General features: G+C 41.6%; 1 protein-coding gene across 2 annotated transcripts in view; it reads right to left on the bottom strand.

Moving 5' to 3' along the window:
• SLC22A23 (solute carrier family 22 member 23) overlaps window positions 1–19,302 on the bottom strand; it is a 107,885-nt gene that overhangs the window by 12,803 nt on the left and 75,780 nt on the right. Inside the window, exons 5-8 of one of the 2 annotated variants that reach the window (XM_058830400.1) lie at window positions 16,438–16,565; window positions 9,846–9,935; window positions 4,226–4,328; window positions 1,059–1,291 (exon numbers count right to left, since the gene is read on the bottom strand). In XM_058830400.1, coding sequence (XP_058686383.1) covers window positions 1,059–1,291; window positions 4,226–4,328; window positions 9,846–9,935; window positions 16,438–16,565 — 554 coding nt within the window. The remainder of the gene's footprint in view (window positions 1–1,058; window positions 1,292–4,225; window positions 4,329–9,845; window positions 9,936–16,437; window positions 16,566–19,302) is intronic. The other variant, XM_058830401.1, reaches the window with a different exon arrangement.

The following is a 19,302-nucleotide window of genomic DNA, read 5'->3' as shown; positions in this document are numbered from 1 at the left end:
CCTCTGGGAAACACAGTCTGTAAATATGAACAATTCCTGTTGGCTCGGAGCAGCCTTCAGTATGCAAGAATGTGAAAACTTTCCATCCTCAATGCAAAAAGCTCTTTCTTATTTAGGCACTCAATTATTACTAAACTTAGAAATTAAAACCAGCAATAACCAGTGTTCTGTAATAACCAGTTTGTCCAAAGTATGTCTCAAAACTCTTACCCCTTCCTTGGGGTGGGATTTTATGGACCAGGGGGCTAATGATTGGCAATTGTGAGAGTGGCAAAGCACATCCCACATTCCCTCTGTTTCAACACCTCTCTGATTCATCAAGCTAACCTCCTCAATCAACAAAAAAATGAAGAGAATGAAATAAAATCTAAAAAGGAAAGGGAACATTTTTATAGTAGTTTTAATAGCTGAAGCAGCTCAAAATGGCCAGACAAAAGTTACTGCCTGCAAAGGAAGAGGTGGAACACTCTCACTGTTCCTTTTTGCAGGAATAACCCATTTGAAATGCTGTGTCACTTCCCAAAATCATGTTCACATGGACTATACATACACAGTGTGTTAAAAGTGGGGTCTTTCAGCTGCACAATTTCCATGCTACCTGCATACTATTTGTTCGTAGCAAGATGCTAAGAGCAGGCAGAGGACATAAACCTACTGCTCTGACTTCTGCATGGTTTAGAGGCCACTTGAGAAGCAGACTTGAGTGGGAAAGTTTTCCCTTCCCAATCTCTATACAGCTCTTTCCCTGGGAGCTATTTCACTAAAATAAAATTGAAAGCATTTCTTGTTTCCTTGTTTGTTTTCTTGGTGACTACCCCGGATACAGCACCAGTGCTCAATGCACTTCACCATGGGAATCATCCAGAATACAATGCCTTTTGTTAATGAGCCTGAGAAACAAGTGTTTGAGGAAACCTTCAAACAAATTCAGATTCTAAAACTCTGCAGGTGTATCACGTGACAAATTTGGGAAAGGCAAAGGAAATCCTAGTATTTCCTGGTCCCTTATTTGCATGTTAAGCTTGTGTGGTCCCGAAAAGCTCTCATCTCCAACTTACAGTTGAGAAGGCCCAGCTGCAGAAGAGATGCCAAAGCTGTAAGAATCATGAAGAGCAGGAGTCCTCCTCTCCTCCCCAAAAACCCAACCACGGGGCACATGGCCAGGCAGGATGCCAGCGCAATCCCAGCCATGGTGTAGTAATCCGCATAGAAGTTGTGGGTAATCGCCATCTTCGCTTCGTGCCCCATCATACTTTTTGCAAAACAGTGGTGTATGCCATAACCAGTTAGCCTGGGGAAACAGGAGAGGGCAAGAGAGACCATTGCTGAGAAGGTAGAACACACACTGCAATGTAATTCAGTGTGGGAAGGCACTAATGCAGGAATAAAACACCTTAAGTTAAGAAACTTATCTCTAGGTGCTACTGTGAAAATAAGCATTGCTAAAAAAAACCAAAGGAAAAAAAATCTCCATTTAACCAAATATTTGCTGACTTTATCCATACAGCTGCTGCTCATGGTATGATCAAGGCACAGGGAACTTTAGAAGATCTCCTAGTGCATGATAGATTTTCCCATTGTATTTGAGAAATCCCATTCCCAGAGGAGCACATCTCTCTGTTCCCAGTGCACCTGCTGACAGCTACAGAGCTGCTGTGATGAAGTAGCCTCTGAGCTTGGACAGCAAAACACCAGGAACACCCACCTGCCTGTGGCACTTGGTCATACTAAATATAAGCATTACACCTCACTTTCCAAGCTAGCCTGTTAAAACTGAAAGGCCCCGAGAAAGGAATATTTGAAGTTGTATGTGCTGCAATGATTATTACAATTATGGAACAATAAGCTCTAATTCAGTCTACACATTTTCACCACCCTTCACAGCAATGTGTCTCCTCCTTTTTAAAAAGCTTTGAGATGCCACTGATCAACACCTTACCATCGCATTTCACACCTCTTTTTCCTGTCCCACCCTATGCCTCCAAAAAATAGAAAAAAAAAAGAAAAAAGAAGGGGCTGGAGGTACAAAAGTTAGATGAGAAGCCCCAGGATCAATCCTGATGTGGTACAAGATAGCAGCAGGGCTGCAACTGCAGCTCAAGTACCTCTGCCAGGAAGAACTTCCTGTCTCTGGCACTTATGCAAGACAAATGACAAATCTCATGGCACAAATTAAGTGCCTGAGAGAGTGGGAGGCACAGATCTAGGACTCCAAAAAAACAAACAAACAAAAAAAGAATGGCAGGTACATTACACTGATACACTTCTATCCTTCTGAAGGCCAAGAATTTGAAGCTCTGTCAGTGCAAACTGGATATCAAAATCAGCATAGAAGCAGCAGGGGTGGATACACAGTCATTGAGTGCATGACAGCTCAAGGCCTGAGGAGCTTCTCTTGCAAACTTGTGAATCAATGCTCTAGTTCAAAACCCCACCCTCAATACCAAACACCTTGGCCCTGATAAAACCTAACACGAGTGCTTGCTGTTACAAAAAAATGACATTTGCTTTGAATAATTAGATTATAGCTGACTCCTCCCATAAGAGAAATATTAATCAGCAAAACAGTAGTAGTAAAAAGGCAGAGTTAACCAGTTTTTCTTCTTTCTCTTCTATGCATGCAAACACGTTGCAGAAGTTGCTGTTGAGGCCATGACCTATAAACTATTTTATCATTGGACTTTGCTTTCCAGCCTGTTCTCTAAGAATTACTCAGTTCTCTTGACTTGGTGAGCCACTCAGAATAGTTACTTTTAAAATTAAATCCTTGTGTCCTTTAATTTCTTTTTGTTCCCAGCAAAAGGTTCCTTCTCCACGTCTTAAAAATTCAGCCCAGCCCTGTCTAACAGGAATAACAGAAGTAAAATCAAATTTTTTTTTTCACCCCTTGAAAACAAACATGAAATCTATTTCCTCAGATGTACATCTGCTTCATGCTCAGCTTGGATGGCAAACAGCCTCTGTGTGCTAATGCCAGAAGTTATTCTTTGGGCTGCCTAGTTCTGATTTAGGGAATTTCCAAATACACAAATTAATGTGGGTGAAGGAGAAGGGGAGAATTCCCCATGTAAACTTTTTTCACAAATACATTTAACACTGTCTATTAAACATATTTGGTGAACCAGAGGAGAAAGCACTCTTTCAGAACAGAGGGAGTCCCTCACTGGTGGGTGGAAGAGAGACACAAATCTCGTAAAACCAGAGTTGGCTCTGCAACTAATAACACTGGAGATTGACCCCTGAAGTCTGTGTGCTTCTGGGTGAATATCTGCCCAGCATAGGGGCTCTCCCCTCTGGGTGATGACTGATCCATAGGCCTGCTAACAGGAGTGAGGGCTGCAGAGTAGCGCCCTGAAGTGAGGAAGAAAAAGCCACAAGAGAGACACATAATTTGAAACTCATCAGAGAAAGGGGATTCCCAGTCTTCTCCATCCTCATCTCCCATTTGAAAAAAAAAAAAAAGAAAAAAAAAAAAAGAAAAATTCAAATGGGCATTTTACAAGATGGAAAAATTAGAAAATGCAGTGCTGGTGCCCTTCCAGAATTTGCAAGCCAATGTATTTCCTCTTTACAAGGCATTCAGTTCTGGGCAGAAGGCCTCAGAGCTTGTAACCTGAGGCTGATGCTTGTTTTGCTCACATGAGCATATCCAAACTGAAGCCTTAGGAGGCAAGCATCACATTGTTCTGTTGAGGAGTGCACGTTCTCTCTGTGACACCCTGCCATAATTTGGGAGTGCTGAGGTACTTCATAATCTGCCTTTGAAGACCCATCAAGCACAGCTGTTATATGAGGGAACATCTTGTGTTTACTGGCAAGCAACATCTTCCTCTGCACCACAGCCCTATCAGATGTAAACAAGTTGAACCTGCACTCCTGGGGCATAAATGGTTTCAAAAACTCCCACCTGGGATACCAAGCAGATGTCTGAATGCATGAGCACCTACCAGCACATGGCCACACGAGACCACTGGTGACAGCAATGCAGTTGCAGCGCGGCACCTGAGAAGATGCGGTTCTGCTGCCTGAAACAGCCAATGATCTTCTCCAGGTTTGCCATAAAAAAATATAGTTCCCTGCAACAGCTGGTGTTTTTCCAGGATCATTTATTAGAGATGTTAGCGAAGGGTCTCACAGTAGGAAATAGTAGAGCTCCCTCATCACTTCCCATTGCTGCTCCAGTTCACTGACCACACAACTATTTAAACAAAGAGATTGGACTTACGAGTTCACACACAACACTACGATGTTTTTCCACAGGTTCCTTGTTCCCACCACTTTAACAATGCAGACTTTCTTCGGTCTCCTGGTGATTTCCTTCTCCAGCTCTGAAACAAACCAAATCATAATTATCACTTCACTGAGGAGAAGAAGGAGATTTACTTGTGAACTAAGATATTCTGAGGGATATTCTGGAGAGCACAACACTCTTGATAATATTAATGGGAACTATAAAAACATTGAATTGCCTGCCTAAAGTCCAGCACAGGTTCCTCCTTTTCTTCCAGGCTTCCCTTCATCTTCTTGGGGCAAAAGAACTAAGAACTGCTTCATACTCCAAACCTTCTCCCAGTTAAAAATGTGTATGTAAAGTGGGAGCAGTATGGAGCTTGGCCCCAACAAGCATGATTGCAAATTTCTTGAAGAACTTCAGGATTCTGTTAATTTTCAAACCACTCCACAGGGAGGACTGCACTGGTGCAGCTACAGGTTCTGCTCCCTTTGTGAAATGCATACCTAAAAAGTCATGGAAAAGACTGGAGCTCAAACTCATTTTTCATGGGTAACTTTTGAAGTTTGGTCAAATTCAAGTTTCAGAATGAAGTGGCCAGGACACTACATCATCTCATCCATCTTCTACTACGTTCCCTTTACAAATATTTAAGACTTTCCTGATGGATGTCCTAAATGTTAAGACATTTCCTTAAATAAAAATCACTGGGCATCAGCAGCTGTGGTGTCTTTGCATTTCAGAACTAAAGCATCACCGTGTCCTTCCAGTGCTGGGCAGTTCAAGTAAACTTTTCCTTGCAATGCTGAAATAACACACAAGCCTTACAAATATTGCATCTGATACCCTTGTTGGCACAGGACAATAATGAAGGGCACTGCTTATTTCCCAATTACCATTCAGTTAGAGCTTGAACACCTACCCAAGCATGCCAAAGCAGCCGCTGTTTCCAAGCTACTGGGTCAGTGAGCAACAAGTCCAATAAAAGCAGGAGAAGCTGTAGCTATAAAGAAGCATCACAAAAATAATGCCCTCCAAGAGCACAGACTAGGTCTGTTTTTTGGGGTAAAGGCTTTCACTGCTGCTTTCTAGCTGGACTGTGTTTAAAGGCAGCAGCGTGGTCCTGTCGTGAAGTGTGCACGTGTTCCCTTCGTGCATACTCAATGAGCTTAGGTGTCCTCAGTTGCCCACACTGGCCTGCCCTGACCTCTGTTTTACTCTGCTGAATAGCAACTTCCTAAAGAGATGCAAGACAGGAGAAAAATAAAAGCAAGCTGGGGTGGGGGGGGAGGGAGTGGGTTAAAAAAAAAAGTCACTCGAATTTACAAACTAAACAAAAACCACATTTGCCAGCTATTATTTGAGAAGTGCATCACAAAAATAATAAATCAAAAAAACACTACTGACATGCAAATTCTTGAGGTATTAACTGCTCACAGGTCACTCTTGGTTTTCTCTCTAGAGTAACTACTGAGAAGGCTTCCAACAAAAGCAACAAAGGGTATTTTACAGTAGTGCTTGTACTTATGCAGAATATTGCTATACTACTTTTCTAACAACCTGATAATGGCAATTTCTCCCCAGAATCTATGCAGCATGAAGCTCACAAAAGCAGGAAAACTAAGGTGGAGCAAAAGAAGGAATTGGTTAAATTAATAATTGTATTACAGAAGCCCTCTTCAGGCTCAGCAGTGGATCAGGGCCACATTAAAACATAAGCAACAAAAAAAAAATGGAACCTAATCTCAAAGAACAAGCTCAAAATAATTTTAGTAGCAAGATTCTAGGAAGGAGTAAGTGGGAACAAAATAATTCAGAGCAATGGAAGCAGTTAGATAAAACATAATTTTAAAAGCCACGATTAAGCCCAGGCCAAACCTTCTACTGCAAAAAAAGTCACTGCAAGCACTATACAAAGCACAAGGGTTTTGAAAGGCTGTTGGTAGGTGTTTACTATTTCAGCTGAAGGGCGACAATCAAAATCACTACCCAAACAACACATACTGCACAGATTTCATGTGGACAAAAGAGTTCACTCTCAAACTAAGAATGACCAGATCTATCCTATTAAGTAAAACATCTCATCCTCTGTCAGCAGAGGGTACCTATGCAATATTCTTCAAATTTCTTAATCTGATAGGGTTTTTTGCTTGTTTGTTTCTCAGAGAATTTTTTACTTTTTTCTTTCAGGACAGAGAGTAGACTTGCTTGTAAATACATGCTGTATTGAGCCACAACTTAATAAAATTAAGAGAAGGAACACTCAACTTGGCTACAGTTTTCTTTGGACATTATTTTGCTCTCCACTCCTGCCTTGTTCATACATCAGGGGTTCCCATGACACATATGTTCTTTGTTATTGTCATGAATCCATCTCACGTGCACTCAGGCCCCCCTTTTATCCTTTCTCATAAATCAGTGCTTCTGAACTAGTTCCTCTCAGTGTTTTTCACTGAACTGCTGTTCTGCCCTCAAGTAAAGGCTCACTTGGTTATGTGAACTGTCAAACACCTCCTGTGTCAGCTGCAGTGAGGATCACTCATGATGGGGAGCTCACCCCTTCTCTGCCCTACTCATACAGCAGTCTTTCTGCAGTGGCCCCTTGCTTCTGCTCTCATGGGGGTTATAGTCCATGGGTACATCACAGCACTATACAAAAACGTCTCAATTCCAGATGAAACAGCATTACAAGCATTAAAAAAAGAGGGGGAAAAGGGAGGGGTGGGAAAAAAAAAAAAAAAAAAAGAGGGAAAAAAGAATCAAAAAGAATCTGGCCTCAAACCTTATACCAGAGAATGCAAACAGAACCTGGCTTTTTATTGAGAGCCTTATGACTCCACCAGCTATTTATGCCTCTATCCCTGTTTGATGCTGTAAAAACTCCAAATCTAAGCCACCTGCTTTAAATGAATGACTTGTCTCCAAGTCTCCAACACAATCCATCTTTCTGATGGCTTTCTTCCTCCTTTGTTTCTATGAATACTAGTGAGATATTCGCCAAAAATTTCCACTGTACTGCAAAATCTATGACTTGCAATAACCAAAATATCATTCCAATAGGAACAAATAAGTTATGTGACTTGCAAAAAAGTCATCAGCTACAGAACTGTCTCTCATGTAAGTGACCTGCTGTCTTTGGAGGGAGCCTGCCTGCATGAAAGGACCTACTCTGACTGACTTTGATGAGCACCAGGAGAGTGACAGCCCTCAGGCTGACTGACTTCATAGGTTCAAAGTTAAGATAATAAAAGTCAAGCCAAAGCCTATTAAAACCTCATGGAAGCAAACTATTTCTCCCCAGGACTAACACCAGAAAGACTCCCTGTACCCCCAACTTTTTCATTTTATACTGAAGTCACCAATACAGAAGGAATTTGCATTAAATGTTTCAGTTTTGATTTACCAAAAGGGAAAGTGTGGAATATAAAAATATTTCTATCCATTTATTCAGAGCCCCCTAATAAGTTTTCTCATACTCCAGAGCCCCCACACACTCTAGGCTTCCTATTCAGGGACTCGGTAGGAAAACTGTCAACAAGCTAACTCTTTATATCTCAGTGGAAATTAGAACTATTCAGTGGCAGACTTTAAAAAAAGTCTCATGGGAAGGGGAACCCTACCAGCTTCCAACTCACAATGCTGCCGAATTCTCATGGGACCCTCTGCATTTCGGGAGCATGCCTTTTGAAATCAGAAAGTATCTTTAAAGCCTTCAGATGAAGCCACCCATCTCTGCACCACTTGGCACAGACAAAACAGACAAAAGCCCAAATCAAGTCGCTGAAAAGTTATGTCCAAAATGACAAGTGTCCTGTGGTGATGGACTTCTGCTGGATTTTTCTGTCTGCTAAACAATATTGTCAGTAGCTCTTTGAACATGAAAAGATCTATGGAAACCTAGCACAGAGACTCAATCAATCTCTGGAGCATGACAGCTCTGCAGCAGGAGGCAGACCAGTCCAAAACACAGAGGTGAAGTAATCTACTCTCTGGCAGACAGAGTTACTGGTACATGGGTTTATTTAGACCTTCCAAGACTTCTGTCCAGCTCTCAAGCCACATACAGAAATTATAAGGTAGGTAAAATACTGACTGATCAGCAGAGAGCAATAAGGGATAGAAAAATAGAAATGATAAGTGAATGGCAGGACATTAGCAGTCTTAGTATCCCTAGTAGGGATGATTCATCTTATTTAAAAAAATCTTGTTTAATAACCTAAGTAGGGAGCTTGACAAAAAAATGTACCAATAAGGTCTGGAGGTGACAAAGTGAGGCACTACCTTACTACCAAAGGTAAGTAAAACACAAATGAGCTGTCAGAGAGAACTGGGTGAGCTTGAGATCCAGTGTGTGGCAAAAGCAAGTGAAAATGTGAAATACAAGGCAAAATTCTCAGAGAATTGAAGGGGAGATGTTTCTGGTGGAAGATAAGCAAAACCTGTGTTGGACTTGGTTATGTACTACTTGAACACAAGTATATAAACTATATGGCACCAGTTTAATGCAACCATGAGGTATTTTCAATTCAAACAATGAAATACTGGAATTCTTTTACAATTCTGGTCATCAATATTTGAGAAACTAAACCTCCAACAAGCCCATTTATAAAAGGAGAGGAGATAGAGAACTTCATCTCAGTACAGGAATAGGGCTGCTCTCTTCTCATACAGCATGAGGAAAAAGAGATTTAAGATTGGCACAGACAGGAGCAAATGGGAAAGGGAAAAAAGAACAAACCCAGAGAACTATAGTGTATTTGACTTGAATGCTAAAATGTACCTGCAGTACAAGAGGAATATGGACACTGGAATGGCCTTGTAACAAAAGCACTGGACATAAATAGTCATAGCATTTAAAATTAAAATCCTTTCATAACAGCAACTCTGCAACTGTAACAGCTAAGGACTGATTGCAATGATTTATTTCAATCCTATATTTCTAACTACATTCAAAAAAGATCAGAAAGTCAAACATAAGGTTGCTGTTGCAATTTTCAATTGCTCATGTGCATTATGATACAGCATTTAGATGATCACACATCAGTTTTTCCCCCAGAATGTTCACTACGGTCATCCAAGAGACAGGTGTGATAAAGAGATCTCTGCCTTTCCCCTTCAACATGTACCCCCTCAGCTTCATTATCCAAACTGCCCAGTGAGTACAAAATATCATAGATTTCCTTAGAGACATTCCTACAGTGCTGTCAGAATACACATGTATTTCATACATACAAATGAAATTATCTCTACCACCTTCTTGTAAGAGTAAGGACAAAGATTACTCCTGTTTTGTGGGCAGGGAGATAAAATAGAGAAGATTGGTGTCCAGAAAGAGAAAAACATCATGCAGCAATACCCCTTGTAGGTGCTGATATAAATGCTCCCATCTTTCTGCAAATCAAGCTCCAGAATTGCACACTAGAAACAGACACCGAAGAAATTGTGATTAGTGACAGCACTGAAAGGGCCTGATTCTAGGAAAATCTCCATCATTGTACAAGAACATCCCTGACAGACCCAGTGAACGAGTACAGCTCTTCAGGAGGTATTCATCTTCATTTCCCCAACACTGTCCTCTTTCCTTCTGCAACCCTCTGCCTCATTCACTACACACCTTCCAAATTCTGCAACAAATGAGGAACAGACAACAGCTTCATTCCCACATCATCGTCCATCCTATGCACTGATTCGTCCATCCTATGCCCTGTGAAAAAAATAGGTCGTAATCATGTTATTAAAGGCTGTATCATCATGCCTTCATGCCAGGAGGCCAAGCAGGGGTTGCCCAGGCAACCTGACTTCTTGCATTTCCCAGAGCATGACTTGTCAATGCTTACATTCTTCTAAAATCATCAGTGTTAAAAAAAACCCCCAACAACAACAACACAAAGAGCACCTCCAATTCCCCTGTGTGGAGCTGTGTCCATCAGGAGGTTGCAGGTATCCACACATGCATTACTGCTCTCTGTTGTGGGAGCTATGGAGGGAACCTCAGCAAGCTGAGCAAGCCAGTTGGGCAGCAGGGAGGGGTGAAGCAAACATTTTAGGAGTGGATTTTGCAAAAAAAGAGTTCTGAGACTGAATCTTTGGGCTTGACAGCTTACTCTGGAAGGAGGGGGAAGCAGATGATTGCAGCCCCTTTGAGGGGCTTAGAGCCCCTTAGAGTCTCTGTGCTCTAACTCTCCTCTGCTCTTCCTCTACAGAATGCTCTTCCTCCATTACTTCCCCCAGTCCCTTGTCCTTGCCTCTCTAACTCCCCTCCAGCTATCTTTATTCTCTGCTACCACAACTTTTTAAAGTCTCTTATTTCCTCTCTCCTCTGGCCACTGGTCCACTCACACTGCTCTCCACCCACTTCCATTTGGTTCTCGAGGTTTCCCCTCCTACACTTCACATCCACAACCCTCACCAGTCCTCCCTCCTCTGGCGCCCATGGGCTGGGGGAATGCCAGAGGCACCAGGGCTTGCTGCTAGCCCTCTGCACATGGTTAATGCCCTGTAAAGCTGGATCCTCTGGGAGGATAGGTAAAGCACTGTGCACAAAGAGCCAGTGTGCCAGTGGGGCACAAATCAACAGGCTGGAGTGCAGCCAGCGAGAGTCTGCAGAGGACTCAACTAGTGAGAAAGAGTCATTCAAACTGAAATAGAGGCTGATAGCTCCCTCTTTCTTTTATTTTTGCAGTGTTTTTTTTGTTTTGTTTTGTTTGTTTGTTTTTGTTTTTCCCCCTTTAAATTTTCTAGCATATTTGGCTTTTCCCAGTGGCATCAAAAAGCACATTCTCAGTAGAGTGCACCCTTTCTCCCTGATCCCTCCAAAACCTGATACTGTCAGATATCACTACTACCTTTGCCAAGTATACAGTCAGGGCATGCATGGGCTCTCCTCTTCCATTACTGTAGACCCAGCCAGGAGAAGAGGACCTAACTGACCAGTTTTATTCTTGTTAATCACTATCATTAGAGCACATCCTAAAAAAGTTGCACAAACTCCACCAGTTCCTGGTGCTGGACAGCAGAGGTCCAGCAGGAGAAACCCAGACCCTCCTGAAACTGATTTAACATACAAGAGGACAACAGAAATCATTGTCTGGGTGGTTTTTTTTTTTTTTTTTTTTTTTTTTTTGTTAAATTTTGAGCCAGAAATCTCTGTGGCTGATAGACCACCTTCAAGCAGCACCTTGAACTGTTTTAACTACATTTCCCACATTTACCTGACCACCCTCTGGGAGCTGCATGGAACATTTAAGTTTAACACCATTAAACACCCAAGAAACAGGATCTGGCAAAGGAGGACATCTGGCAGGTTTGTACTTCACTATCACATAGAATCACCTATATTATGGAGCCAGAAAACTTGTTTTTCTTCTCTAGCTAATACACTCGTCATCGATCACAAGCTTTAAACCAGTAGAGTAGTGATAGGTGTGATGGTCTAAGGATATGAATAAAGCTTTATAGGGAAAGAGACTGACTTTCAGACATTAGGCATTTTCACCCTTCCCTCTGCTATTTACCCAGTGGAAAAGGAAAATTAATATAATTATATAGATTCAAGTCTCATGCTTAGGAAAAATAAAATATATATATATAGCAAAACAAAACAGAAAAATAGCTTATGTTTAAAGAAAAGTAATGGCAGCATGTTGTTCAGCAGGAAGAAAGGTAAAAGATAATTAATTGTTTTTCTTCAGAGGGAAAGTCCCTGAAAACCACAGCTTTCCTAACTGCAATCCATACACATACACACGCAGAGTACCCCCATATCACCACCACACTCCTTCATCTTCTCCATGTTGTGTTCTGCATGCTAAAGTACTGGCATCTCTTTGGATGCTTTACCTTTGCTGTCCACCTCGTGTGATTACATCAATATTATTTCTCTAAGCTTAGAAGGGAATTTTGGGAAGGAACAGCTATAACCTCTCTGCCCACAGGAGTACCTCTGGTTTGTGTTTCCATCCAGAGACGGGCAGAAAGGGAGCTTTGTTTTTCAGCCTGGCCAAGCAGCAATTTTCATGTTAAGGAGCACCTGAAATGTCTCCCCACACAGGGGAAGCCAAAAGAGAGCTGCACAGGGGTGGGTTTCCATGGAAGCATCACGTGTGACACCTGGGGAGCTGCTGATCCAGCAGTGTCTCAAGTGGAGATTTCCAAGCGGAGCATTTCCCAGGACACCCAAACACGGCAGGGCTGGGTGCTGGTGCAGCAAAGGTCAGCCTGCAGAAGACAGTCTGTTCCAGGCAGCAAACAGATTCGACCCCACACAAAGTAAAAGAGTGCATTCTATAAAAATAATGAAAGCCACCTAAAGTGTAAAGCCACCTTTAAAAGGTGTAAGGAGGTTGGTGCTTTAGGATTTCCAATTCCCCTAAACACTCTTTTCTCCTGTTTGTTAAACAATCTTCATACTTCCTTAGCATTTATGACACTAAGGTAAAAATGACTGTCCTGCAGCTGCATTGAAATATACGTTTGGTTCTCACTCTGCAGGGCAACAAGGAAGAGATGGTGAAGTTTCTGGAGAAATTGGTAGTGAAAAATCTGTACTGAACTGATTTTATCAAAATATTTAATTTGCTCATGATTGAAGATGAGTTTTTTGGGTAATGTTTTGAAATATTTGCCAACAAAATTCAGCAAGCCTGTTTTAAAAATGACATTTCAATACACAGTTGAATAAAAAAAATTTCCTTGATGCAAAAACAGATTTAAACTTTCATTTCTAAAAGAGGGCAAAGTTTAAAGCCAACTGGTGAAATATTGAGTCAAAACATACTAGGGGTGATTTATCAAGGTCTAATTCACCTATGTTTCTTAAGCATTAAAAAAGAAAATGCACCACATAAACCCAAAAAGCTCATTATTAAGGCAAATTATTCCTGCCCAAAATCACAAGGTACACCAAACACTCAAAAATAAGACCATTTAAAGCTGCTGAGAAAGAGGATCCTTCTATGCAACCAACATCAGCCCTGGGACAGGCTACTGAAGATAAGGGCAATGTAAATTCACAACACTTCAGACTCCTACCAATGTACCAATGTACCTTGTCTCATTTTGTAATTTGTTTCCTATGTAAGCACAGTCTCACTCTGTCTTGCTGGCTGGGCATTGCCCATCAGCTGCCCACCCTCATTTTCTCCTGGCAGGGGTTGTTACAGCAGCTGCTGGACCGTTCAGCTGCAGCTGGATCACTGTCTGGACTTTTGGTTGTTGTGTTTAGAGACATCCCAGGAGAGCACTGGCAACCACTCCAACCCAAAGACTGACAAAAACAGTAGATAAATTTTGCTTCCTTTTTTTTTCCCCCCCACCTCACACACAGGCCACCTCCCCATGGAGCAAAGAGCCCCTTACAGATGGTTAGTGGCACTCTCCACTACAGGCAGTGTAGCCAAATGAACGAGTAAAGTCTTTCAGCAGGCAGTGGAAACAGTGTGATTCTTCAGAAAGGAAAACCAGCCTGTTCACTGCTTGGAAAGAAATTCAAAATTAAATTTTCTTGCATCCCAGAAATACTTTGTCCACTTGAATGCTACTTCTTTTTACTATGGAACTCATATCAAGCTATATATGAAACTCCTGTAATTATCTGTTATATCAGACACACTAATTTTACTGGTATGTATGAGTAAAATTACAGTGGGATTTTCAGCTGGAAGGGACTGCAAGTGAGCAGTTTATCATTTAAATGTATTGGGAGTAATTCAATCACAGGAGGCTGTTACAACAATGAGGCGAAGAATAATAAACAGCAACACAATGGCCCCTAACTAGAGCAAAACAGTTTCCAGCCCTTTCAGATGGAAAACAAAGAATAAAACAAATCACAAACAAAAATCCCTCCACACAGATAGGAAAGCTCAACAATGGAATCAAGGGAAAACAAGGGATATCTGCATCAGGCTCAATGGCATCCTTTCTCCCAGACAAGTACCAGTTTTCTACCCATTCCATGCTAGAGCAGCTGTGTGCATGTTATTACAGCACACAAGAGCGGAGAGAGAGTTCCTCTTCCTTACTGACCCACTGCAACATACAAGGTCTGCAGCTTGTTCACATTCTTAATTCAAGAATCCTACTATTCTCCTGTCCTCACTCAGACCATCAACACCCCCATGCACCCAGAATGAGAGAGGTGGTCTTTCCTTCAGTAGTTTATAGTTCATTTTATTTCATGCTTTTTTAGGCACTGCTCCTCTCTTCCTACAGAAATGCAGCTTCCCTCCAGGGCTGCATCAGAAAAGCCCTTAAGTATGGGGCTGCAGAAAGAGTTTAAAGAGAAAAAGCGAGGGAAGAAATAAAAAATCCCAACAATCTCATCATTAACAAGGAGGCAGAAATGGCCATGTTCTGAATTATTTATGAATTGCAAATAGTGTTGTACTGACAACTGCTGTATCTAAATGTATTTGCAGTCAGAGGATCCACAGTATCAAGATATAAAATAATGCTCTTTTTTTTCTCATGAAAGGGAGTCACCTCCTTAAACAGGAGTATACTCCTGCCATGAAACTGCTGAGAAAAGTAATCAGTCACAAATAATAGTCATAAAGCCATTTTGACATTTAGCATTCCTCCATGGGCAATACCATTATACATGGCTTAACTAAATCCTTCAAGCACACAGTTGTGTCTTTATTATATTCCTTAAAGGAAACTCAGGTAATTTGTTTTTTCTTTCCCCTAAAATACATCTTCTTTCATCTGCAAATTCAAGAAGCTGACTGACAAAAGCCAAATTTAGGAATTCATTGGGAAACTCCAAGACCAATTGTTGGCTCAGGGACCCATAATTTCTCAAGATCCATCATCTATTCTGAGGATGACCTGCAAAAATGAGGTGGGGGGGGAGGGGGATGCAGATCAACAGGTAAATGACGGCTCTCACACCCCTAATGCTTTTCAGAACTTTACCAGAAAAATGGTATTTACACTGCAAAGCCATGTTGTGTGGTGCAGATCCAGGAACTGTAACCCCAGACACACAATTACATGCAAGCCAGCTAATTAACACCGGTGTGCCGACTGCGCCGAAAATCACACCTATGACCTGGGTAAGCATAGCAGAGATCCTGAACTGGGCTTTTCATCCCTCACTGATGGAGGCTGCTTTATTCATTAGGCACTGACGTTAATGGTGACAGTTTTCTACCCTGGATTAAACCTGTTCCAGTGCTGACTGACGCCTTTAACACTGACTGAAAGAAACTACCCCAGAGACCATTGACAAGGATCAGACAAGTGCAGAAGCATCACATCCACTCACTGGCAGAGCAACTGGCTGAGGTCCCCCTGCAGCCCCCAGGGTCAGAACAGGTAGTGTTGGAAAAGGGGGAAATGTTTCCACCATTTTCTGACAACAGGGTAGTCTGATACAGACTGCAAATGACAGTGCAAAATGGCTGTTTATGGGCAGTATCAAGCCTGTGAGAAGGAAAAGGGGAGCTTGAACCAAATCTGACAGGAGCACTACTGAGATAAAGATCCAGAAGCTCTTTGCCTTTGTTGTAATAAGACAAACACACATACACACATGCACAGAGTCTCTTCTGCACAGCAACCTGCAAGACAGGATCTTGGCTATTTCAGTGACAATTTTGGTGATGAGAGGAGCCGGCTCTTTCCAAAAGCATCAGTAAACCACAGAATTGATACTTTAGACTCTCAAGTGAAAACTGTCACTTGCAGCAACCCCCCATCCCTAAAGCAGCATCACTCAGATGATGCAGGAGAGGAAAGCAAAAGAGCTCTTGGAGCAAGGCTTTAAGGAGAAACTCTAATGTAGTTTAAGTTTCCCATGGGGCTGGCACTTTAGTATAGGGGATTTGAGTGCTGCTGCTTCTCCAAACCAACAGAGTAAGTGTTGGGTGATGGGCAGGATCCCAGCAAGCAGCTTCCTTAACAGTTTCCAGAGGCACACAGAGCTGAAGGCGCACTCTTGTAGCCGTGGTAAAATTCTTCAAGAGATGTCTCTAAAGACACACGGCACTGCAAGACAAGACTATAATTACTAGGACTGTTCAACAGGCCATGTACTTTTTAACACAGTGCTGGAGTTTGGAATGGATTTTCAAGAAAAGCAGAATGAATGAATGAATGGATGAGATGATTTGCAGGCAATAAATAGATTAATTCTGGGCAGTAATGCCATGTGCAGCCTTTAGAGAAGAGCTGGGGGATTTGCAGTTGTCTGTCCAACTCACCAGGCACCACTCCTTTGATGTCGCTTTCTGTGTTCATCCTGTTCTTGTGCGTGAAATGAAGGATCAGTTCCTTGGATGCCTCAAACTGCTGTGTAGCCATCAACCACCGAAGAGATTCTGGGAAAATACTTTAAAGAGGGAAAACAGGTTAGGGCTGCTTCCAAGGTTCTGTCAGAGGATGAACTGGTAGAGTTTTAGCTGCTCATTTAACCACTCAGAAGCTATGTAATTATTTCAAAATACAGAAGAATAACTTATGAAAAAAAAAAAACAAAAACAAAAACATATTCAGAATGTGCAAATTTATGGTATTTTCTTTCACCCTGATTCACAAATTGTAGAGGAAATATCCTATCACATGGAAATACAGCACATTGGAATTTTATAACATATTACAGATGCTCTGTCCATTAATATAGCTGGAAAGAAATGAGAGGAAGAGGCAGCACTGTCTGCAATAGAATTTGCTGCCAAGAAGGGAATGAATGAGATGCGCAGTTCACACATGGTAATTCAGACCAAAGAAAGAAAACAGCTGACAGAAGTAATTTGGGTTCTCTTTTAAAGACAGATGAAAGAATTACTTCTTAGGATGATAAGCTTCCCCTACTAAAGATAATACTTTGTTAATTGCCTTAAAAATATATACATGCGTACAGTTTAAAAAGTGAGTTTTCCATCCAGTTGTTTCTTTCAAGTGCTGATATTAACCAGATTAGTGAGCTTAACTGGTCATTCTCCCTTTTTTTCTAAATGAGTTTATTTTAATACAAAATCAAAAGAAATACATAGCTCTTAGAACAAAACCTCAAAATCTCCCATACTTCCATAGACATGAAAACTTTCAGATCTCACTCAATAAGTATATTTTTTTTCATGTTAAGACTTTGTTTTTACTACTCTTCCAAAAGACCTTATTAAAAACAAATTTAAGAACTACTTTTAACTTCAAATACCTAATAAAACCTCAAATTTCCTTCACAAAGCACTGATCTTTGCTGTGGATACTGCCCAGTTCTTGTACTTCTAAGCAGTTAATTGCACCATTATCATACTGTCTCTTAGGGCTGATACAATTTGGAAGATGCCTTAGCAAAGCCTCTAACTTAGATAGAGAAAGTATTTTTGGAAGAAGAAATAAAAAGGAGAGAACTCAGGCAGACAATAATCTAAATGTTATCAGCCAATAAAAATATATAACAACTATGATGACAGCCATTCAGCTTGACAGCTTATTTACTACCCGTCATCCTGCACAGATGATTTGGCACATCTTCCAGCAGAGTGTCTTGTAAAGAAAAAGCATTTTTTTAAAGTACTAAGAATTTTTTGAATGTAAAATCTCTGCATGCTTGGCCCTGGAGAGGGTACAGCCTCAGCCACCAGCCCATAAGTTTTAGATTTTCAACAGTCTGCTTACAGGTTCCAAACAACAAGTCCTGTGATGACCACCCACATGTAGGGAAAGGAAAGGAGCCATGAGGATGGGCGTCACAGGTTGGGGACAAACATGTCTCTTATCTTCTGGCTCCTGCAGGTTTCTCAAAGTGGAAGTGCTGAAGCCTAGCATCTTTCAGGTTCCCCATCACTCAGTGTGAGCAGTGAGAGGTTCCTTAGGGACACTTAAAAATCTGTGGGCTGCCTTGAGTCCAGGTCATCAGTCCAGTCACATTCAGTAGGAGCTCCCATGGTCACAAATTCTCAGTGTGACACTCTAAGTCTGGTTGCACCCAATGGCCTCTTATGGCCAGAGCAGAAGTTCTGTCACGTTCAATAGATTTCTCAGCCAGATGCAAAAGTGTCACTTATTCAGCAACAGGAATGCAGGTTCTTGGATTGCTGATAAATACACTGTCTGTGGTAGCACACACCAAGAATACTTAAAGTATGAATAATAGAGCCATTGACAAATGCATTAAATTGTGAGATGACTAAATAGCACTAAAAGCATGATCACAAACACAAGCTTGCTTTTTGAATTTCCTGAAGAAGCATTTCAGGAAGGTATTGCTTGTGTTCGGGTCCTACACAACAGGTGGTGAGAGAGCAGATAGGTACAGCCCATCGATGGTCCCAGGATACAAAGGCGAAGTCTCCTCTGACCTTCCTCAAGCTACATTTATAGTGTTTTATTTGAGAGAAGGGAAAAGGTAAAGTTACAGGTGATGTAATTTCATGTTTAGGCTGGAATTTGGATGACTTCAGTCATTAGCATAGGTGGGGCTGTGAAAAGTAATACATATTTTTGAGCTAATATGACAAAGTTCAGCTTTTGGTCACTTTTTGTGTCATTCCTTTGGCTTACAGTTCCCATCAGCTGCATTGTTTTAAACAGAGCATAACCACAACCCCTCTGTGCCACCCCATCCTTCTTTTCTTGTCTCTCTTAGAGCAGTACACCAAGCTCCCTCAGTGTTCCTGCTCTGAAGTGTGCAGACAGTTTGTCCCTGGTGAACCACAGCCAATGCATGCCCTCCTTCCTGCTGAACTTTGGTTTTCAGTATTTTCCTTGAATAGCTGGTTGATAGTCTGCTACCACCTCCATCAGCAAGAAAAGGGCCACACTTTTACAGTCAAGGAAAAGAACAGGGGGTGGGGTAGGCTTAAACTTTCACCTCCTGTTCCACAGCTGCTGCCGCTTGGGAGAGGGGGATGATTGGAAGGCACACTGGAAAAAAAGATCTTAAGTTTGAGAAATCCTTAGAGAACAGAAGAATCCTCGACAAAGACCAGGAAGGTACCACATGTAGCTGGAAGGAGAACTGAGATTCTGGACAGAGGGATGGAAAATGGATGCCCATGGAAAGGTTGTAATGTGTTGTCAGTTAGGGGTCTGCCTCACGTCAACAAACTGGGTCAAATAAC

This window comes from Poecile atricapillus, chromosome 2, assembly GCF_030490865.1.
Source record: "Poecile atricapillus isolate bPoeAtr1 chromosome 2, bPoeAtr1.hap1, whole genome shotgun sequence".
Taxonomy (NCBI): domain Eukaryota; kingdom Metazoa; phylum Chordata; class Aves; order Passeriformes; family Paridae; genus Poecile; species Poecile atricapillus.
Note: the sequence above shows the minus strand (reverse complement) of the source record. Positions and strands in the feature narration are given on the sequence as shown.